A 24,699-nucleotide genomic window follows, 5' to 3' on the forward strand; every position below is an offset into this window, starting at 1 on the left:
CAAGCATGGTACTACAAACTGCTTTTGTAGTAGTAGACCAGCCTCCTATTGATTTATATGAGGAGACATACAGAAAGTCTAATTATAATTTGTAAATCTTAATTCACATTAATATTCAGTTTTCCCAGGAACTTTACATAATTTCCCACCAACATTTCCACACTTTCTTCTTTCCCTCCTTGATGAAATATGCAAAAATCTGATTCTATCAATTCTATCCCACCTTTCTATCCATTGTCTTATCTACCAGTACAGCTGCATCTTATTTTCATGATCCTGACTGTCTTATTTTCCTTCATTTCATATCATGCTTTCACTTAAGTTCGCATCAGTAATTCCACAAAGGCATTATTACTACCCACAGATTTTAATAAAAATTACTTTTTCTGATGTTTCACATGCCAGGTAGATAAAAACACTAGAGGCCAGCAAACCCCAAACAGGATATTAATAGCAGGTAAGGACACCTTGACTCATTCATTCCAAATCTGTGACCCCAAAATCACTCTTTCTGTGCATATGTGAGAGATTGAGAACAAAGTCAGTTGTGGATCAAAGTAAAGACGAATTAGGAGCTTTTTCCCAACCAGAACATGCAAAAAGTTGATTAAGAAGACATAAGGTGTGTGTGTGTGTGTGGGGGGGAAACGAGACAGAGATACTATAATGTAGTCTTGGCGCTGATACATGAGGAAGAATGCTTTGGAGAGCCAATGTAGAGAATTACGAAGAGGAACCACACCTCCTCCAATGATTCCTTCAATGGTTTCACAGTATTCACAGAAATCCATTTACTGTGATTTCCACTCACAAAAGACATGGAATCTATCCTGGCTAGGTTAAAAGCAATCTTATAGAAAAATACACAATAACATTTCTAGACAGTGAGGTGTCCATATTCTTTCTCTACTGCTACTATCAATACAATGCATTATGACAATGAGGAATGATGCTTAGCATTGCACCACTTACAATACCTTTTTCAATAGTGCTGGCTTTTTGATTCTGTATGAATCAGCCACATATCTTAAATAAACAAGAGCAATGAAACTGTGTGTCATTCTTACTGTAAAGCCAAGATGCTTTATTTCTGGAAGTCCAGTTTCAACTGAAAGTCCGCTACTCCCACACGTTTGCCTTTCCTCCTCTCACTCAACTTCAATTATAGCATTAACTGATTTTTGAACAGACTGAAAGGAACAGTTGCTTCATTCTGGTCTTTGGGAAGCAAAATACTGCTTTGGTTTCTTTTTCCCCCATCTTAAAAGGTTATACCAATTAGTGGTGTAAACATCATATTTAAAGTAATGCACTGGAAATCTTTACTAAATTTTACATGCAGAAGTATGTCTGACTTCGGTTGCATTCTTCGTATGATCATATAATTTTATCACTAACTCAACAATAACAGAAGAGCTGAGTTGATTTTAAAGCTCCCTTTCTGAACTTTTAGCCAAGTCCTGTCTTTAGGGTTGCCAACTTCCAGGTAGTAGCTGGAGATCTCCTGCTATTACAACTGATCTCCAGCCAATAGAGATCAGTTCACTTGGAGAAAGCGGCCGCTTAGGCAATTGGACTCCATGGCATTGAAGTCCCTCCCCTCCCCAAACCCCGCCCTCCTCAGGCTCCACCCCAAAAATCTCTCACCTGGCAACCCTATCTGTCCTGGTCTAGGCTCTTGATGTCACTGAGCTTTATGGTAAGCATTACGAAATTCAGGGATTTATTGCTACCTACAGGTGGAGGAATCCAGCTCACACTTGGACTTGGAATAAACCATTACAGAGTAAAGTTAAGAGTATGCTATCAACTTATTTTAAACAATGGATACAAAAGGGATGATAATATCGCTTAAATCATCTAATCCATGTCAAAACCAGGATCTTAAATTGTATGTCAGGAAGGCTAAAGGAAGTGAACATAGATAATAAAAAATGGGTATACGGTATGCACCTACACCTCTACTTTCAACATCAGTAGTAGCCTCAGCCTTTAAGGAAATTCTACTCAAAGCATGTAATAACAATGCTCTAGTCCTGAATTTAAAAGAAGGGACTGCAGTCATCAGGAGGTAGAGTTGGTGATAATGGGCTGAGAAGCATCTGAAAACCTTAGAGACTATGGGAACTAAACTTTATCTTTCATATATGACAGCATACATGAACATGCCCAAACTTTTCCAGATTACAAGATATTTAGATCATAACTACGATATTTCAGTAGTTAGCTTCCATTAGCTTATCCATATCAGTAACCAAGTAGTAACAGCACTGAATGTCATTACATCTGATTATGGCCTCTAGTTTTATTCAACAGCTTCCTGCCTCATGATTCTCTATATCTGATCAACAAAGTTGGCAAATACAAGTTTTGCCATCCTTGGAAGACAGCGCTCAGTTGAAAAAGGGATGAACTACTTCGCAAATGGCTGAGGAGTGAGGCACTGTGATCCTTGTACTCCTTATACCTATGTTTCTTCCATGTTTGTACTGAAAGTTGCCCCCTGTTTTCCATATCTCTTCACTTGGTTTATCTCTAAGCAAACAATGCCAATTCCCAAAATTCCTTTAGGAGGTAGAGGGCTTCTTGAGAACCAGTATGACCCAATTGAATTTTGGGTTTGGAGCCTCTGCTTTCTTGAGCCTTGTCTCTGATATCTTGGCTACAATTCCCCAACTCTGAAATGTGAACAAAAGTGACCTGCCCCAGAGTTACTGTAATGACAAACATAATAAAGATTGTGAATTATTATATGGATGATTAGAGAATGTGGCCTTCAAGCAAATACCACTCCCCTTTTTAATATTCATTACGACTAGATCTGTGGCACAACAGCAGACAGAAATTAAAGGAATCGGTGGAGCAGTAATTAATTTAGTATTCCAGCTTAGAACCCTTGAATGCCTGTGCATTTTCAGGGGCTTTCAAACCTTTCGTTATACGGTATCATGATAATGACAGCTAAATTCATTGCCGATGAAGACTTTGAATGTCTTTGCTGAATTCTAAATGTTGTTGTAGATCTTTGACCACTTAGGAAGTAGCTGTAGTATTCTGCATCTTTTTCTTGTAAAACAGGGCTAATTCCAATGGGAAAGCCAAATGATAAAGTAGATGTGACAATTGTTTAAACTACAGCCAAATACTGTCTGTCGCTATCACTGCAAATCATCTAGAATGCAAAAACGGATTCTACGTCGCATCAAGTGGCTTACCAAAAGGTCCTCCAGTGACCTTTGTGGTGAAGAGCTTTATACTATTAAGTGTTGGCTAGACAAACAGAAACTGATACTGAAGTGATCTGGCCTTAATTGTGCACACTGGGGCAGCCAGGAATGCTTTAAGGAAACCAAAATAACAATAAAAGTAAATTAAATATCTATTTGTAGGCCACAGATGACTACAATTCTTGAAATCTGGTTTTCCAATATAATTCTGGCAGGTAGCAACCATGCGTGGCATAATGAATGATGCTCTGTCTAAGCATGTGTACTACGAACGAGTCACACTTAGTTAAAGAATGTTTCTATTGTTCGACTAGTCTATGTTTTCTGGTTCAGCAGGAAAATCCAGGCCAAATACTTATTTTGGTTGTGTATGGGGAGTAGAGAGGTATTAGAAATTCACTGCACAGTGCTCACAGAAGGGCTAATAAAAATGAACTAAAATTGCCCTGGCAGGTTAGATTTTAGGACTATTATAGAAAATATTAAAATACATAATCAGACAACAATGGCTCTATTTCTGCGCCTGTTTACAATTTTTGCTACTAAACTCTGGCAGCGTGATCCTGTCCATGATAAACATACAAGTTTTACTGAATTTTAATAGTAACCTTAAGCACTGCAAAGAATAAAATGTTGTTTGGATTTTCCCCTCTGGTTTTTGTTGTTGTTTCACATTTCCCTACCTCTGCAGCTGTTTTGGTATTGTTTTAATACAGTGTGAGGGGTCAATTCAAACCACATGAACCACATGAAGCTGCCTTATACTGAATCAGACCCTCGGTCCATCAAAGTCAGTATTGTCTACTCAGACCGGCAGCAGCTCTCCAAGGTCTCAGGCGGAGGGTCTTTCATATCACCTACTTGCCTGGTTCCTTTAACTGGATATGCCAGGGATTGAACCTGGGACCTTCTGCATGCCAAGCAGTTGCTCTACCACTGAGCCACAGCCCCTTCCCTCCCCTCCCCTCTAGCAGACATTTTACTCTTTTCCACACTAAGTGCTTTTTGAGGTCTCAAGGGTGTCCATCCTGCCTTATGTACACTGTAAGCATTCTGGAAACCCCAGAATGTGCAGGAAATCTGCATTTCACTCACTGAATGAAGGTAGAAATGATTCAGGACATGAGAGTAACTGCTAAAACTGTAAACTATCAACAGGAAATCCTGCAGAAGATAGGATTGGTACACGTCATTGCATGAATAACGCTTCAGGGACAGGTGCAACCCTAACAAGAGTTACTCCAGTTTAAGCCCATTCATTTCAATGAGCTTTGACTGGAGTAACTTTGCAAAGGATTGCAGTGTAAGACATCCTATTAAAAAAGTTGGTCATACTTTCACAACTAGTTTTGTTAATGTTTGTGTTTAGGTGGCAATTATTCATCTTCAAACCAGGAAGATTAAGTGGATAGCTAAACATCCAGCAATGAGTCTCCATTTCTCTTTAATTCCACACATCTGTGGATAATTTGGAACCTGAGTATAAATGAGTCCTGAAGTCGTTACACTACATAGATGAAAAGTAGAAAAATGAAATTCTGAGAATGCTCACCAAGCAGAATTCTTGTCCCTAAAATGAGTTAGTTTGTGATTAGAAACTCTGGGTGAAGACCTATGTAAGATTCCAAGTGTGGTAGAAGTGGTTTGAACACACATTCCATCCACTGCATTCCAAAGTGTTTGCTTTCAGAGTAGAGAATGTGTGTTCAAACCACTTCTACCACACTTAGAAGGTCTGCCTGTCTTCACCCCAAGTTGAATGAATGGTCATAATGTAAATAATATAGTCTTTGACACCAAAAGATGAAGAAATTGGCAACCACAGCTGATACCAGTGTCTGGAGCCTGAGGTACTTCCATGATAATTCCTGTGGCCCTGAAAAAAAATACCATGTATCCCAGATACTTTAAAGCCTGCCTCACTGGCTACCCTACATATTTGTGCTAGGAATTATTTACTGTTAATAGTTGTTATATTTGCATCCTGCCTTTTTCTGAGGAGCGTAGAATAATATTTTATCTTTTTTCACAACTCATGTGAGATAATTAGGCAATTATGGGCTTTTCCACATTCTCATTTTCTTCGCTTGTAAATTCCTGTTTCTTTGGGGGGGTTTCTGTTCCATATGTGTTTTGCTCCCTCTAGTGGTTGATTCAATATTACACCAGTTTATGTCCAGCAGATCTACCTGCAGATTTCAACTACAGGTTTTTCTGCTGGACATAAACCAGTATAATATGAAATTGACCACTGGAAGGAGCAAACATGTGCGGAACAGAAACACACACACTCCTTTGTTAGAAACAGGAACTTAAAAGCAAGGAAAATGAGAAGGTGGAAAAGCCCTATGTGAAACTACTAATTTCTAGATTAGTAGGATCTGAATTTGGATTGCACCTATTCATATCATGCATGCTAGCCACTCTATCTGAACACTCTACTAATTGGTTGCTGTAAGATAAAGAGAGCCTTTATACAACCAAGCAGCATAATCCCAAACCTTTGGACATATAGTCTACTTACTTCTTAAATACAGAATGATCTCTTAGGGTCTGATTACACAGTATGTGAAATGTGCGTTGGGGAAACTCCCAATCCAGCTTGCATTTCATGTGTCACCTTGTACTCACCTTAAAAAGTGGGGGAAGTGGGGGGGGGAATCAGCTCCAGTGTGTGGCACAGCAGCAGGAGGGGCTTCAGCATCCCCTCCCTTCCACTTCAAGCGCTTTTGCCAGAAAATAATGGTGGGGGGGAGGGCTGTTGGACCAGAATAGTGAAGCCCTTCCTCCTGCCATGTCTCCAACCCAACTCACATTTCACATATAATGTAATCAGACCCTTAGAGAAAAGATAAGCAATTGTGAAATTACGAATTTCTGTTTGGTGTTATCTGTAACATGAGCAAGCAAGTTCCTTCAGTCCATTTATAACAGTTAAGCTCATGTACAGTAACTAGGGAATGTAGACATTATATTAGAATGTGAAAAATAAAATGATCTACTTACTGATTCTGTTTCTTATCTCGTTTACTTTTTCTCCTAGGGATTTTGCTTCTGCAAACCTACAGATAAAACAGTACTTTATAGTTAAATTTGTGACAGCTGAAACAGATAGTATATTATACAAATATATTACTGTGACTTATCCACTAAACTGAATTGAATCTGGGGTAGAGGTTTACTGAAATAGTATGAACTATGACATAGAAATAATTTGCCCATAACAACTGTTTTTGTTAATTAAACTGAATAATACCCTTTCAAAACTTATCTTACAGTAAATAACATGCAGTGCTCTCAGACAGCAATGAAGGAGTAAAACCTTTATCTTTTGGTCTATACATGATTTGTTTGCATTAAACAATCACCATCCAGAGAATAAAGTAAACTATTTTTTCTTCCTTTTTGCATCATTATTCTTTAAAAAAAACTTTAAACACTGCACACTTGATCCCATTGGACTTGTACAAAATGAGGTTTTGCATGTTTGGCAGGCATGCTTGACAACAAAATTGATCCTTTTAAGTTCTTGGATGGAGAACCAACAAAAAAATATGAATGATGCAGGAAATGGCACCAGTGATTTGATAGGTGGTTAGTTTTTCTCTCTGCTTGCATTCACCTAATTAAACCACATATTGCTCAGGAGTGCTGAAAAAAGAAAAGCACGGCATTTCCTGCCCACATGAATAAAAGGTCCCATGGCATGACTTGCAAGATTATGGGTGTTAACCCTAGTGGTATTGTCACATTGGTTCACTGGTAATTACACTCCTACTGGAAAACTGCTGTTCTTTACAACCATCTGCACTACACTAACAAGCAGTAATATTTCCACGGTCTATTAAAAAATTATTTTTTCAAACTGGGAGGTGATTGGGTTTTAACTGTAATCCATGTATATGAAATACAAGAAGAGATTATCACTGCTTTTATTAGTTGATATGTTAGCTGCTTCCTGGAGAACAAAGATATTTCTAGTGTCAATCACATAGGGTTGGCCTTGAAAACTGTTTGGAATCTGCAGACTGAAGTGGTTCATTTTCTGTTATAAGAACTTTAGAAAAGCCATGCTGGATCAGACCAAGGCCCATCAAGTCCAGCAGTCTGTTCACACAGTGGCCAAACATTGTTGAAGGAAGCATATTGCATCAATGTTTGGCAGCACTGGCTTAGACATTAGCTTCCAGAAACAATTCAACTTATAAACTCTGAACAGCCTGGGACCAATGTTCATTTTGCATGAATACTTATGAGATGCTTCTCTGGTTTTTATCTTTTTGAGTTAACATGTCTCAAGACTCAGTACACGACAGGGCCTCTTTGTTTGGGCATCACGGTTAATCAGATTCCCTCCTGTTAGAGCCCAACATTATCTAGTAGGAGGAGTAACAGGCGATCTACCATGATGCACTGAAAGCTATAATTCCAATGTATCTCAGTGGTAATGGTTGCTTAGGAATGCCTCAGAATTAAGCATGAGGTCCACAACATCACTGTTGTTGCCACCATATCTGGACAGTAATGTGTGTATTTAAATATACATACACTAAACATAAAATGTATTTTCTTATCCCACTTAGAGATTTAACTTCTGGAGGTGGGGGCGGGGAGGAATGAGGTGGGGAGAGGGAATATAGAATGGCAGTTCCAGCAACTCGCACAACATTTTTAACAGGCATCTTAAAGGCACTGGGCAAAAAGTGCTAATAATTTTTAAAATACTTAACAAAGACTTTCAGGATATCTACTTTCTGCTGACATTCAATGGCGTTTGTTTATTTATTTATTAGAAACATTACATGCTGCCTGTCCAGATACCTGCTCACACCACAATTCACACTAATGACCTAAAAGTTGCCTAAGTTTCTGAACAATTTCTACTATTAAAAGACTGGGAGTATGGATGCCAGGACCTGTCCATTTCTATACTTTTGGGATGCCATTGTAGAAGAATTACCCAAATTGAAATATTTGCCAAAAAAAAAAAAAAAAAAAAACACCCTTTGGGGAGGAATGAAGCAGAGGTCCTAGAAAATAATTCTAGGAACTTTATTTCATCCCTCCCAAAGCCCCCACCCCCAATATATAAATCTGTGTGTTTCTTCTACACTGTATACCCAAAGTATAAAAAAACGGACAGGTTCTGGCATCCATACTCCCACTCTTTTAGTACTTTAAATATTTACTCTGCATTTTAGTGGGAATGTTAATAGGAATTGTTCAGAAACTCACAGTGCACTGCACTTATGCTGAATATCTATTTATTTTATCTGAGTTTTCTGGCTGGGTATGAAATGTCTATTTTTAATAGTTAAAAATGCATCCCTTTATGCAGTGTTCAAAAAAACCCTTTTCTACTTTCCCTAACTGTGAATGAGTTGTCATTGTTGTTTTCCTTCCTAGAGCAAACTAGAAGATATAATGCACAAAATAGATTTTCTAAAGCAATATTCCCAGAAAAAGATCCTTATTTCCACTAATGTAGCAGCCAGGGCATATTGTTGCAAACTAACAGCCCATTCCTGAGGGAAGGGCTGCGCTGGTAACTGGAGGCAGTGCAGCTGTGCTGCCTCCAAAGGACCCCCACCACCACCACCACTGCGGCCGAAACCTTCCCCTTCTCTCAAAAACCAGTGCAACCACTCCATAGAGTTGCACGGGGATAAAAAGGTGGCATATCTCGAGAAAGGGGGCGTTCCCACGGCGAAAGACCTTAGGAGGCCGCCTAAAAGTGGCTCCTCTCCTGGCCCTGCACGGGAATGCCCCGGAGAACGCCCCAGGAACGCCCCCAGGAGGACAGTGATAGAAGTGCGCCATCCAAACGCTGGCACAAGGCTGTGCCGGTGTCCCTGAGTGGCGTTGCCACGGCAATGCTGGGAGGATAGTGTCCTCCTGCTGATGTCCGTGCCACACGAGGTGGCTTAAGTGGCATGGGTGCCGGCACAGGGGGTCCAAATGCAGGCGCAGCCCCTCCCTGACCTCCTCAGGACTTTCGTCCTTTAGGCTCACGAATGGGCTGTAAGTCTCTTTTCCACACCCAGAACGAATGCTTCCATGCCATTTTTCTTTTTTACCTAGAAATTAACCTACCAAAGTTTTGAAACTGATTGATCTGACTTAACTTTCTTTTAATCAGCACAACTTTGTTATTAACTTTCTTCACACAGAGAGACAGACCTTTCCCCACCCTTCAACAGGGAGGGATCACCTCCTCCAATGTTCAGTTATTTAACAAAACCATTAGGGAACTAACGTTGAAAAATTAGTACCACAGCCCAATATTATGAACCATTGACCAAACAAAGGCATAGTCCAACAACAATGGCAGAATACTATTACAAATCATAATGGGACACTTGGTCTAAGCCTTTGAAGGAACACACCTAGAAGGTGACCATAAGTCAGAAAAGAAACAAAGACAGTGAAGAAGGGTTAACAATGAAAAAAAGATAGAGGATAGGGAACAAACAGATAATGTAGAATGACAATAGAACAGAATGAAGGTAAAACAGACTGATGCTTAAATTTTGAGGAGCAACTGAACAAGGTCAGCGGTGCTTTTTCTTTGACATTACACAAAAGAAACAGTTCAAAACACTGTAGTTTGAGACAAGCAGATGAATCTGAAAATTCCTTCTGCATCCTTAATTGGGAGGAGGGGACCTAGCTGTTTCACAGCTTAACAGAAGGAAGCCAACAGAGAGTTCCATTGTAGGGAGAAACGTATAGATTTATGGTGGAGATAGAATGACAAACATTCAATGGTGAGTTTGGTGTAGAAGTGAACTCATTGTACACATGAACACATGAAGCTGCCTTATACTGAATCAGACCCTTGGCCCATCAAAGTCAGTATTGTCTACTCAGACTGGCAGCAGCTCTCCAGGGTCTCAGGCAAAGGTCTTTCACATCACCTACTTGCCTGGTTCCTTTTCTGGAGCTGCTGGGGATTGAACCTGGTACCTTCTGCATATCAAGCAGATGCTCTACCACTGAGCCACAGCCCTTCCCTGTGATACACACAGGTAGTCAGTAGTGGGCACACAGGTAAGCTTTTTCTGTCGGAAGACCGAGGTGAATTTGCACAGCACTAACTAGCCTGCCCTTGTGTCAACTTTAAAACAACTTCTTCCCTTCCCTTAACAGACGTACACAGCGCTGACTGACTGACTCTATTGTCAATGTCCCTACAAACACCATCTCTCAGGTGATGTCAAAGTTAAATAGAAATACACAGCAATTAAAAAAAAAACCTTCAAATAAACTTTTAATCAGATAACACATGTGGTTGGAACTCCACCAAAGCAGGCAGCCTGCCTACTCTCCGCACACACTCACTCTTCAATCAGTTTTCATTGTAGAGCAAACTATGTTTGTCAATATAGGAATGATGGTCAAGAGAAGGAACACTTGCTCTGCCATCTATACCTGCCTGCTTCTAGCTTTAATTTCTGTGCTGGTTAGGAATTGGCAAAGCTACCCTACCAATTTCTAATTCTTCAATTTGTTGAGGTATTCGAGCAAGGGTACTTAAATAGCCTCCACAATACCAAATTTAGTTAATTATTATTATGCTATTACAGGTAGAGTATCCCTTATCTGGACAGCCCATATTCAGAATGATCAAAAATGGGACCCTTCGAGCCAGCGTGCAGGGAGATTTGTGCTGCCTGCTTTCCATGTTTCTTCTCACCTAAACAAATAAAATACAGTGTACACTGCATCGTAGGTGAAGACTGAAAATCTGCCGTTGTTTGTTGTTGCTCTTGTTTAACAGCTGATACAGATCTGGTGAGATAGTTATACCTTTGCTTTCCAATGATTCAATGTACACAAAATTATTAATAAATATTGTTTAAAATTACATTCAGGCTATGTGTATAAAGTGTAGATAAAATATAAATGAATTTGGGTCCCATCCCCAAGATATCTCGTTATGTATATGCAAAAATTCCAAAATATTCTAATATGTGGAAAGATTCGAAATACGGACCAGCTCTGGTCCCAAGCAATTCGGATAAGGGATCCTCAACCTGTCTTATAATTCACAGAGAATAAAAATAGCCGGAAAGAGCTGTGCTATTCTTCAGATTCAAGGTATATTTAAAGATAGCTCAATTTCAACAAATCAAGGATACCTGTGGGATGACTCACTCTGTTATGGTTTTTGTGGTCAAGACAATACCCTTCACATAAAATTCTGAATGGTTACTCAGATGTGTATAATCATCATTGTTAAGACTGAAGACATAACTATAGCACTTAACTGTTAACTGAGCCTTAGGTTTAACTGATGATCTGGGCAAGATTTGGTCTAGCAGAAACTATTGGCAAAACCCACAAGTTCCATTTTTGTCTAGCAAAACCAGCAGTGGAATAAAGCTAAGAAATAGCCCTTTTCCACATGAGAGGCATACTTGGGTAACTGTCTCCTCTTAATTATTCAATTTTTCTTCTAGATTGTTGGCAGCCAGTATTTTAGGTCTCCACACCCTTACTTGCTCATGCTCACTTGTTTTAAGAGCTGAATCCACCACGGATAATTGGGACATCTTGGGAGGCTCCTCGAAACTCTAATTCTGACTCAAGCAAGGCAGAAGTCCTGGAAACGTTTGTGCTACTTTTAAAAATACGTGCTATTTTTGCAATTGAGTTAATACAATTAAAGGGGTTTCTGAAAACGGTGAAAAGGGGTAAGTATTTGAAATCCCAGGTTACCAAAGTAAAATGTAGCCCCTACCAGGAGGCTGAAGGTGGTTCCCAGTTCCCTATTCTCATTTCCTAGTTCCTGAATCAAACCACAAATATTGAGGACAATTTAAAAGCTCTGCACCCCAAAATAAGGTTTGGACCACCCCACACCCACAGTCAGGTGACCCTGCTCTTTAAGTGAACATATGCTGGTTCTGGGTCTAAAGCCCAGTTCTTGTGCCAGCTGCTCCAAAGTGGGATGCCCCCAGGACTAATGCACATACGGACACTAGGGCCCAGCTTAGGGTTGCCAGCTCCGGGTTGGGAAATACCTGGAGATTTTGGGGGTGGAGCCTGAGGAGGGCAGGGTTTGGAGAGAGGAGGGTCTTCCACGCCATAGAGTCCAATTGCCAAAGCAGCCAATTTCTCCAGGGGAACTGATCTCTATCGCCTGGAAATCAGTTGTAATAGTGGGAGATCTCCAGCCTCCACCTGGAGATTGGCAACCCTAGCCCAGCTGCACATAGAGACATAGGGAAAGGACATTAGTGTTCAGGCTCTTTACAGACATCATGAACAAACAGGTCAGTTTGTAACAGGCATGAACCTGGCCTCTTGCCATGCTCAAGGGAGCCTCCATACACAGAGGCAGCAAACCTCTGAATACCAGTGCTGAGAGGCAGCAGCAGGGGAGGACCTCACTCTCTATACCCTATTTGTTTGGCCCTCCAGGGCACCTGGTTGGCCACTGTGTGAACAGTATGCTGGACTAGATGGACCACTGTTCTGATCTAGCAGGCTTTACTTTTATTCTTATGCCTTGTTTAGGAAGTCTTCAGTCCAGCTCCAGTTTGTTGTGAGACCTGTACGTGGGCACCTGGACAAATCAGAATCTGGGAGGGGGAACAAACAAGATTCTAAACAAGTGACAACTGAGAGGGGAAGGGACAGCTTTGCTGTGCACTCCCTCCCACTATGCACAGAATGTGATTAAATACTCCTTGATTTTGGAAACCTTCAATTTAACTTGTTGAGAAGTACATATGGGAGCACCTGATAAAAGTATCTCAATCCTTGGAGAGCAGTAATCTTTATAGGAAACCACCAATCAAAGTGGTCTTTGCTATAGGGAGTCTCTGGTACAACTCAGGATTAATTTAAGCTTTTGCATGTTTACTGTATTATTATTATTTTTGCCATCAAGTCACAGCTGACTCATTGCAACCTTGTAGGAGTTTCAAGGCAAAAGGCGGTGGGAGGTGGTTTGCCATTGCCTGCCTCTACTCTCAACTCTGGTATTCCTTGAAGTCTCCCTTTAAATACTTGCCAAGGTCAAGGCTGAGAGTATGTGACTGCCCCAAGGTCACCCAGCCAGCTTCCACGGCACAAGTGGGGATTTGTACCTGGGTTTCCCAGGTCCTAGTCTGGTACCTCAACCACTACACCACGCTGGCTCTCTGTTCATTGTAATATAATGCATTTAAAACTTCCATCTCTGAATATCACCCAGCCTTTTCTGTAACAGCCAGTTTTGCTGAATCTTCAGAGCCCTTTTAGTTATGTCAGTTTTTTCATAGTATTTTCATAGCATTAATAATATTTAATCTGTAGTATTAAATTAATATGGCAAAATATTATCTACAGTACATACCTTTTTAAAATGAATCAAGTATCATGGGACCATGAATATGGAATAGTAGCCTGATTAATAATAACCTACACTTTTACAATGCCATCAAAATTTAGTTTACTAATGCTTACAGAGGCAGGTCCACCCCTGAATATATTATGAGCTAACCCTACAACTTCACCAGAGTTTGGGCACAAGTTACAAAGAAATGTCCATCCTTCCCTCCCTCACCCTCACTTTCTCAAATAAACTGAAGGTGTGGGGAAGGATGGCTTATGATGGCAGACGCCTTATAGGTTTCATCCTTAAAGTAGGCTTGCCAACCTCCAATTGGGGCCTGGAGACCTTCCAGAATTACAGTTGCTTTCTGGACAACAATTGCCCAGGAGAAAATGGCTGCTTTGGAGGGTGGGCAGTAGAGCATTATACCCCACTGAAAGAGGGAGGACTTCCAGGGAACCCTCTAGGTGAATCAAAGTCCTGGAGAACCCTTTGTAATATATACCCTCCCCCCCCCCGAGGGGGAGTTTCCGAAGTTGGAAAAGCCAACCCAAGAACACAGCAAGCTGTAGCCCTGTGTCCATGACTAACTTTTCCCAGAGTTAATGCAACCTCTTTTCTAACTCTCTAAATTTTGCAAGACGTTTATGTTACGGTTTTCAGTTTTCAGGCCATATATTTGAGATGAATCAAAGCCACAAAGAACGGAACAAAGTTCAACGTGCAATAATTCACATCTGACAATAGAATCAAACCATCTTTAATCTGGTATCAGCATAATGCATTGCTATACTCATGGAAATTGCTATGTATGTTGGGATACAAACAAACATTGAGAAGGGCTTGAGTTGCTCTTTGCAGAACACATTAGCGAAGGAAATCTGGAACTCCCAATTCATTACACTTGTTCAACACAAACTCCTCTGAAATCTACTCTATAATTTGGAACATTTACTGTTGAACCGCCACTTGTACAGAAACTCAGTGACCCAGCCACTGTTCAAATTGCTAAGTAAGGATTATATATATACAACACATTTCAAGGTTAACATAGCTTTCTCCTAAATGTAAACCTCTTAGATGCCAACATTATATGCTGTAGGATTGGCATTTTTCTCGTTCCAGGATCAACGCTTGATTTACAAGGAATTTTATTCCTAGATTTTCTCTCAATTTTTTTATCTTGGTTCCCTCTGTCCCTACCCCCTTCTTATGGGTGGATGTTATCATACATTCAGCAATTTTGGAGCACTTTTTATATATTTCTTTATGCTACTCTGTGGTAGGGTTATACTGCCAGCCACTCCCAACCACACTACTATGATCTCCTAGGCACCTTATCTTCCTTGGGATTTGCCAAGGAATTGCTTCCAACTTGCCAGGATCCTTAATTATAAAATCACAGCAATGGAAAAGATCAAACAAACCTCTCATCCAACCCGCTGCTGTAACGTTTCATCCGCCCAACACCCACACAATTAACTTTCACAATCCAGACCGCAGTGTGCCGCAAATAGAGCGCAAATATACAGAAGTTGCCTCTAGGAAATAATCAATAATAAAATATTCCATTTTAAAGTCTTGACAGCTGCAGAGGGGTAGCAGTCTATTAAAGCAAAAGCAATAAAGAGCGCTGCGGCACCATAGTAACAGTTTTACTGCGTATAAATAGCTTTTCTGGGACTAGAGCCACAGTTGATACACATATTCAAACCAGATTGTAAAAACATACACATCACCTGCATTCACTGGTGACTGAGATGTGGCACAAGACAGTAAGAGGCCACTGCTGCTTATTGATGGCTGCACAGGACAAGGGGGGATTCCACATCCATGCTGGTGAGTTTAGTTGCATTCAGATGCCATGAACAGACATGGGGACCTGGCTTCTTACTGCGCTCACATGCCTGCTTCCTTCCTCCTCCCCTCATGCATGGAGCACAACTGAAGAATTCTTTTGGGAAGAATAGATTTTGGAAGTTTTCAATCTAAGTTCAGTTTATTTTAATATCTGAATGCAGGTACCTGGGCGCATTGAGCCCATTTAACGGATATTGCTCTCTAAAAGGGGAGACACCTAATTCTGTCTAAGCAAAAAGAAACATCTGAGAACTTATCATCAACTTATCATGAGCATCCATGTAATAAGTGGATGAATATAAGGTTGGACAGATGGTAGAATGCCTTTTTTTTTTGCTTCTGAATTTTTTAAAATGTATAACAAGTATAAGAATAGGGTATAAGAGGCTGGAGAATAGAGTAGACTATTTAATTTATTAATTAAAACATTACATCATACCTGTGTTACAGTACATAGCAACTCAACCTATCTTATAAAACCAACCAGAAAGCATTAAGGGAATAGGAAAAGATATTTAAATATGGTATCTCTATCCACAGGCACCCATATATCATTTTTTTTTTTTAAAAAATTGGCATGAGGAAACAGGAAGAGGAATAAGGGAAGAAATTAGAATACATTAGAGAAACCGAAACCTACATAGAGAGACCTCTCTTTTTTTTTTTTCAAGAAAAGTATTCTGTATTTAAGAGAGATACTAGTTATTACTTCTCACATGTTTTAAGACAAGGACAGTAAAATGAGTAACATTAAAAAAGAAAGATTAAACATTTGCTGAGTTTTATTTCTAAACAGATGAAAATCTCCAAAAGAAGGGAAAGCTGTGAGCAACTTGATATTTGCTCTGCGTAAAAGATATCAATAATATTACAGCTGCCTTTGAAGAATATTTTTTTAAAAGGAAGATGTCTTCTGTCTTTTACAAAAAGATGGCAATATTTACCAGAACACTTGAAATTCCCCTATAAGTGTTGGCCGACTCTGAAAATTTTAGCTTTTATGAAAATCTTTACTTTCAGAAGTATTATTCCATGAACACTAGAAGTGTTTTCCAGTATAGGGTCATGTGCTAGTTAACCTCTGATCCTAGAATTTAGTTATTAACCTTGCAAGAGAAAAGGGAAAAGAAGACAATAAAACACAAACTCATAAGAATTATTTTGGACTTCTGTGGAAAACCTTTTTATATTTTCATTTTAATCTTCTTTATTGTGGTTATCATAACTATAATTATGTGTCATACTTGATTTTGTAACCAATAATCTCTATTACTTTATGGATTTATAACGCAACAATATTGGAAACATGGAAATCTGACAGTGTCTATAATGCATACACCAAGGGCCTTTTTGGCAGTGGCCCCTGCCTGGTAGAACCCTCTCTCCTGTGAGACCTAGGCCCTGCGGAACCAGATTAAATTCTGCAGCTCCTGTAAGACAGAGACAGCTTATACAACAGCTGGCCTCCTCTTGTTGGACCCTGTTGGACTCTCCTTCAGAGTCCCCCCCCCCCATTCTTCTTTTGCTCGCCACCTCATTATCTCGTCTCCACCAGTATCACTACAAATTAGGGTGTTGTTGATTCCCTTTTGTATTGGTTTTAAACATTATATATAGGGTGAGACATAGTTAGGGCACCATCTGTTTAGTTAGGCTTTTTAGTAAGGTCTTCTAGGATTTTAAATACTGACTAAACTTTATATTTTCCTCTGCTTTTATTTGATTTATTCTGTATATTATTATGTTGTCTATTGAACTGTTGTAAGCTGCCCTGAGCCTGGCCTCGGCAGGGAAAGGGTGGGATATAAAAAAACAACCCCAACTAAAATAAACACTGATGGTCAGAGCAAGATACACTTCTTAGATAATGAAATATGGAATTTAAAGGATCAATACTAGTGAAGCTATATGAAAAACAAATGCCCAAATGACATAATGGGAAAAGATGCAGTTTCTTCCTGACATGACTGGTCAGACATGAAAGATCTGAGCTTGGCCATGGTGCTTTGTTGGGCAACTGATAGAGAAATAAAAATGGCAGTTGTGAAATATGGGTCAAGAGAAGTATCATTTTGTCACTTTAAGATCTGCAGGTGCTGATGAAAAACTAAAGACAGAATTACCACTTTGCCAAAGGTTTCTTTACTGTTAGGTAGTGAAAGGCCCAGTCTTGTGTGTGTGTGTGTGTGTACCCATAATAAGCAAAGATGCTGCATCATTTATTTGTAGAGAACATAGTTTAAAAGCACAATAAAAAAGCTAAAAAATACTAATTTCTAGAGCTGCGGAGAATCTACCACTCTTGCTGATTGATCGAGTATGTGACAGTTCTGAGCACAATGCCTTTGACAGAAGTGAAAGATAGTTGTCAGAAGAAAAAGCATAACACAAGAAAGCATTGCTAGGATAGAGAAAACTCAAAAGCAGACAGCAGAGAAAGGATAAAGGAGTGTAAAGTGTGAGAGGAGATGCAAGACATCTGTCTAAGTACCTCTGTTTGTCTTCAGAATTCCCATGCTTCTCCCTGTGCTTACTGAGTTCTGGAGGTCTGCCATATTTATATGCCAAATGTAGAAATGGAAAATTATGAATCCTTGGCCAGGCAACCATGTTTGGAGTTCTGATGGAGTTTCCTGAATAGTCACCATTCTCCTGAAGGGTTGACATTAATTCTCCCTTCTATTGTAGTCCATTTTACTGAAGGCCCACAAAATGTGTCCATTTCACTTTCATGTGCTAGATTAGCATTTCTCAAAACTGGAGTCTGGAAATCCCAGGGGGTCCTCATGGATACTTGATAGTAGGGATGTGCACTCAGATATATTCGGTCTGAAAATATACCAGAAAATACCTCATTGGTGTTTTTCTGGTATATTTGAGATCCAGATACGTATTACAGAATCCCAGTCGATACTGGGAATATCCAGGGCTGGTATTTTAATGCACCAGACTTGAGGGTTGTTTTCTTTTGTTTCTTTTTGCAGATTTCCAGGGCAACAGGAGGGAGAGGTGAAGGAGGCAGCTCTCACAGGCAAATAGGGGAGCTTGCCAGATTGAGTCTGCTTGGATTCTCTAATTTGATGCTGGTTCTGTTGCTTGCTCTTGTGTGCTTGGCTATTTTTTGTCCTGGAGACGTCCCCATATCAAACGATGGACGATGGCTAGGGGCACTTTGTTCAGGGGTCCATAGAATTGGACCCCTTGGTCCAATCCTCTGAAAACTTGGGTGGGGGTCTTCAGGGAAGAAGCCCTAACTCCTCTGCAATTTTTGTGTAGTTTGCTCAAAAACAGCCCCTCCAGCCCCCCCCCCCGAAAGATTCCCCATAAGGAATAATGTCTCTGAATAATTTTTGAATCCCCCCCCCCAAAACACCCCTAATCCAGATACCAAACTGGGGGATTTTCTGCATTCACTTTTTCCTTATCTCAAAGTTCCTGTTTCTTCAGTGCTTTTTTAAAGTTCTACATGTGTTTTGCTCCTTCTAGTGGTCAATTTGATATCACACCCATTTTTATCAAGAGTAAAAAGCTGCTGCTTAAATCAGCAGGGAAATAAACTAGATCTAATCTTCTGCTATATTGAATTGACCACAAGAGGGAGTGCAGAACTTTAGAAGAAACAGAAACTTCAAGTCGAGGAAAAAGATAATGTCCATTGGTTCTCTTTGACAGTTCTTTGGATTATCAACACCTGTTATTTTTTGAGTTAATATGAATTGCATGTAGTCATAATGTAGTCTTTCCAGAGACCTGATGCAGAGTCAAACAGGATTGGTGACCATGCTCCACTACCTTCCCACACCATCAACATCTTTGTGGAAGGCTTTGCACAATGCAGCTGCACAATCCTGAGTGGCTGCACTGATGCAATGGTATTTGCACCCAGTGTCACCTGCTTCTTGCCTTGTACAATATTCAACACAAATTATCTTAAATTCAAATGCTTTATTTCAACTGGTTTCTGCATCACAGCCAAGTGTGTTTTTTGAATTTAACAGCTCAGTGTAAATCTTACCTTTGCTTAAGGAGCTGCTTATTGTCTTCAATGGTTATGCTATCAGCATAATCTCTCTTGAAAATTTCAAAGGCTTCTTGGCGTCCAAGTGACATTTCTTCTCCTGCTCCTGCCAAAGGAATAAATCAGATTGGGATTTAATATCTATTTCACTACTTTCTAGATAAATTTCATAAAACCCACTTCAATTGCTTTTTTTAGTGTACATTAAACACAAATCACATGAGAGTCAACATGGTGTAGGGGTTAAGGTGTCGAACTAGGACATGGGAAACCCAGGTTCAAATCCCCACTCACGCCACAGAAGCTTTCTGGGTGACCTTGGGCCAGTCACACACTCTCAGCCCAGAGCCTGGCTAATATTTGGATGGGAGACCTCCAAGGAATACTAGGGTTGTGACACAGAGTCAGGTAATGGCAAACCATCTCCCAACATCTCTTGCCTTGAAAACCCTACAGGGTCGCCATAAGTCAGCTGTGACTTGACGGCAAAAAAAGAAAAAGAAAAAAAAGACACAAACCAAAAAGACAGAACTAGGAAGAAGAGTTCTATGGAACTAAAAAATCTGCCAATTTACAAACACTACTGGACCAATATTTACATTTTTAAAAAACTTTTCTGATCCAGTTGTTTTTGGAAACAACATAGGGACCACTTTCATACTAACTGAGCCATACTAAATGTGGAAAATAAAAAGCTTACATGGAGTTGCATGGTTAAAATGGCAAACTGAATTTCATTTCATGTTGCTTCAACATACTTTAGTTTGAATTCTTTGCATGTTTAATATTTTTGGAACAGTTATTAACATCTCCTTAATTAAAACCAGTGCATTAAAAATCAAAGCAGTGAAAATATTTTCTAAACCATTGGCATTTTCAGGCAGAAAATGTGCATAGTTTTCCTCTTATTTTTTATTTACCATCTTTTGGTTTTGTACCACACAACACTTTAATCAAATGAATAAACACAGTTACCTCAGGCTTCAGCAATTACTCATTAAACATTTTCAGTTTATTAACAACATTTAACGGGCTAAAGGTTTTTTTTTTTTTTTTTTTTTGCCATCAAGTCATAGCTGACTTATGGTGACCCAGTAGGGTTTTCAAGGCAAGACATGTTCAGAGGTGGTTTGCCATTGCCTGCCTCCAGGTCACAACCCTGGTATTCCTTGGTGGCCTCTCATTCATATACTAACCAGGGTCAACCCTGCTTAGCTTTCAAGATCTGATGTGATCAGGCTAGCCTGGGCTATCCAGGTCATGGCACTAAAAGATTACACATTTCAAATTCACATTAAATTTACTTTACTTTTTTTTCAGCCTGTGTGAAACAGTTGTTGAAACTGTGAGCAAGAAGTGACTCCCTTAGGTCTGTGGGCCGAAAGCCAGCTAGTTGGATACTACTACTATTCCCTATAAGATGCAGTGCCATCTGCTTACGTTCTGAGGCCTGATTTACATCCTACACATTAAGAATGTCCTCTTAGTATGCCCCAGATTGTTTTTCACAGTGTAATACGTCTACTACACATGAGTAGTTCTTCGGTAGACAAATCATCATGTGAAAAAAGGTTCCCCCCCCAAAAAAAAAGGACTGGCAGGACTTGTCCCTAAATACAAAACTGTTGATGATGTGACTGTCTTTTCAAAAGTAAAACCTTGTCATTTCTAACAGGTAGTGATTTTGTTCTCCCTCTAAGTAGCTCCATCATATGTTTTATGCGAATTGTTCTTACTATATTTGATGCCGATTGCTTTATAGTAAATATTTTCATGCTGCTCCCCTCCCCCCCCACACAGAATAATTGCTTATTTGTTTAATTGTATTACTACTGTTAACTGATTTATGTGTTTATTGGGGGGTTTTCTGTTCTCTGTAAATCACCTCAATAATTAACTGAGTTGGCTAAGAGCGGGAAATGTAAAAGCTGAAAATAAACAGATACACCCACACACTTTTAAAAAATTAAAAATACATTTTATTTGAATAGCATGCGAACATATGATACCAATAACATGATATGTGGGGAAATAACCCCACCTGGAATGATCAAATAGCAAAAAGCACGTAGCAATGCTTCATCCCTTTTAAAATAAAAAAGAAGAGGGAAAAAGACATTACTGCTCTCATCTGTACAGACCAAATGAGCCGGAGGGGAAGGGCAGAGATACTGTGTTTGATACTAATTGAAAAACAGAATGTTCCCATTCCATGTTTGGGCCCAGAATAGATGATGAGTTTTATATGAGGAATTTCAGAGCTCTGTCTCCCTATCATGACACAGTCTAATCTGAAACCGCAACTGGCCAACAGATTTATTCCCCCCCCCCTTTTTTTGCATAACTTTGGTGTACATTAGTTTGGTGTACAAAGAATGGTCGCAATTTGAATTTTTTAAAAAATCTACTACCATGCAACAATCTTGTGGTATAAAGCAATTTTTTTTAAGCCTACTACCATGCAACAATCTCATTGTGGTATAAAGCTGCAACCTATGTACGATTCTTTTCTTTCAGAAGCATGCTTTAAAATGCTCCCTATCTACCGTACTTTGGCACAATATCTCATAATGCATTGCTCCCTCACAACTAGGATATCACTGTGGTTCCACACCATCCAAAATGCAGTAGCTGCAAGAACACGCACCAGGACAAATCTAAGGCTAAGCCAGGTGGAACAATCAAGTTTGTACATTTTAAAAGAAAACTGTCGAAGTGCTTCCATAGCTGAAGCTTATCAGACATCTATGAACCAGAGTTCTAGACAACATGGCTAATTCCATTAATACGTTCTCCAAATAGTTACTTCATGACTCTCCTTGTTCAAAGTGCACTTCAAATGAGTTCACCATTACATCGAATTTCAGACAGAAACTGGTGATGGCCATTTCTCCATGTGGTATCATACTGTGAATATTTTTTTTAAAGTTGCCTACACATAGCCAGCATCATGCATATACAATGTTGACTTTGTGAACAATGAGAGCAAACAAGTGACAGGCAGTCCATTCCTGAAAGGGAGGGTAGATCCGCAGCGGCTGAGAATGAATTTAAAACATTTTCCAATAAAGGAAAAGAAAATGCCCCCACTGCAATCAATGGGGCTGCGCCACCATAAAAGCTGGTGCAGCAATGGAGCAATGCCGCAGCGCAAGGGGGTGTTCCCAGGGTGAAAGGAAAGGCCCCATACTGATGAGAACTGCTTTCCAATAGCAACTCTCTGAGTCCAATCCCTGAGGAATGATTTGGACCAGTTCTCCGTGCATCCCTTGAAACCTACTTCTGTCTCCAGGGTTGCAATCCTGGGGGGTGGGGGCAAAGCTCCTTAGGAGCTGGCATGACCCTGCACTGCCATAAGTGCCCTTTTAACCCAGGATAAGAGGCACTTACGCTGTCATGGGTGGCATCCTTGCTGCTGTTGGGACACAATGCAGTGGCATGGGGCTTGGGCACCGGAGCTGCCTCCTGGCAGCATTCCAGTGGCACAAGTCTCCATGGCAGCATCCTGAGAGGTGTTCCCAGGGCATTCCTGGGGGGCAGAGCTGCCTTTAGGCAGCTTCATAACCCCTTTCACCTTGGGAACGCCCCCTCACGCTGCAGTGTTGCTATGCCACCTTTTTTGGTGGAACATCCTTGATGCAGCCAATGGGGGCATTTTCCTGTTTATTTTATTTTGGAAAGAGTTTAACATTCTTTTCCTCAGAGGCTTCCCAGTTGCTGAATCTACCCCTTCCCCCTCAGGTTTGGGCTGAAAGTACCTCAACAAGATGGTATGATCGACTACATCAAAGACTGCAGATATGTCCAACAAGAGCCTGTGTCTACACTCAGAGGAAGGTTGTCAATTAAAGCTAGCAGACTGCGTGCCCAGCCTGAAGCCAAATTGAAAAAGGTCTAGAGCAAATGAGTTATCCAAGAAGATGTGGAGTTGGTCCACTACTGTTCTCTCAATAACTTTGATAAGAAAGGGCAGGTTAGAGATTGTGTGATAATTGGCCACATCATATTTTCTGTAGGGATGGTTTTAAAAGTAGCAGACGGATAACTGCCTCTTTGAGTGGTCAAGGGAAGGTGTCCTGAGTACTGTATTTTCTGGAGTATAAGACTACTTTTTAACCCAGGAAAATCTTCTCAAAAGTCGGGGGTCGTCTTATACGCCGGATGCTGAATTCCGAGCCGGACTGGAGAATCTCCCTGGGGAGCCGCCTCCACTCTGTCCATGTCCCCGGGGGTTGAGCCGCCCCAGGAGGACCGGTGGCTGGCCCCAGGCCGCGGACTCGGGTTGGGCCACTCCAGGAGGTCTGGGGGCGGCCGCGGGGTTGGGGCGCAGTCCTGAGGGCCGACCCTAGGCCGCGGACTCAGGACAATCCCAAACTCTAAATTTTAACTGTAAAAAGGGGGGGGGGTCGTCTTATACGCCCAGTCGTCTTGTACGCCGGAAAATACGGTATATATAATAAAATGAGGAGCAAAGGGTTAGGGCTCAGAAGTCATCTGACCAGGGGAGATGTTTCAGAATGCAACAAGTATATTTGGTCACTGACAGCAATTTCTGGACCCATGATTTTAAACTAAACATGGAGGGATAAAATGAATGTCAATCTGTTGCTCCCCTTAATCATACCATTCAAAAGACAGAAGAAAAGTAGTAATTTTAGAACGCTCTATAAGAGTAGTTATCAGTCCACACAGGCAGAAATTGGGTAATAAAAAGTCACCAATTAATTTTTTAACCTCTGACATTAAAACGCAGTTTACACAGTTGTCTAACGTATAACAAAATAATTTGCTTGGAGAGGAAGGATGACCCATGCCTTTTGATTTATTGACATTTGATCATAACAAAATGCAGAGGAAAATCAGAAAATGGTGTGCAAGGAGAAAGAACAATGAGGAGATGGGAGATAAGACTTCAAATTACAAAGAGACGAATCAGGAGTGTAGGAAATAAATGTCTAGACATAATGTGACTGCAAGACAGTTTGAAGAAGAATTTTACATACTCAGGATAGTGATGGAGAGACTGGGAGAAACATACAGCAGAGTCAGCACAACAAAGAAATGCCAAGAAATTGGGGGGACTTGATGAGCTGGTAGAAAGAGATTATTCCCTTGCTGGTGAACTTTGTTTTGGTTAATAATGAAGATTTATGCAGCTTTCAGATGGATTCCTCCCACACATTATCTTGTGCCTTCTTTTTTGCTACTCATATCCTGGAAAATCCTCCCCCTTCAGCTAGGAGCCTACTTTCTTTTCCGCCTAAAATCAG

General features: G+C 40.3%; 1 protein-coding gene across 1 annotated transcript in view; it reads right to left on the minus strand.

The window, feature by feature from the left end:
- The window catches only part of KIF6 (kinesin family member 6), a 177,621-nt gene that overhangs the window by 52,170 nt on the left and 100,752 nt on the right, over positions 1-24,699 (minus strand). Inside the window, exons 14-15 of the mRNA XM_056852795.1 lie at positions 19,427-19,535; positions 6,234-6,289 (exon numbers count right to left, since the gene is read on the minus strand). Coding sequence (XP_056708773.1) covers positions 6,234-6,289; positions 19,427-19,535 — 165 coding nt within the window. The remainder of the gene's footprint in view (positions 1-6,233; positions 6,290-19,426; positions 19,536-24,699) is intronic.

The sequence above is a fragment of the Euleptes europaea genome, chromosome 7, assembly GCF_029931775.1.
Source record: "Euleptes europaea isolate rEulEur1 chromosome 7, rEulEur1.hap1, whole genome shotgun sequence".
Taxonomy (NCBI): domain Eukaryota; kingdom Metazoa; phylum Chordata; class Lepidosauria; order Squamata; family Sphaerodactylidae; genus Euleptes; species Euleptes europaea.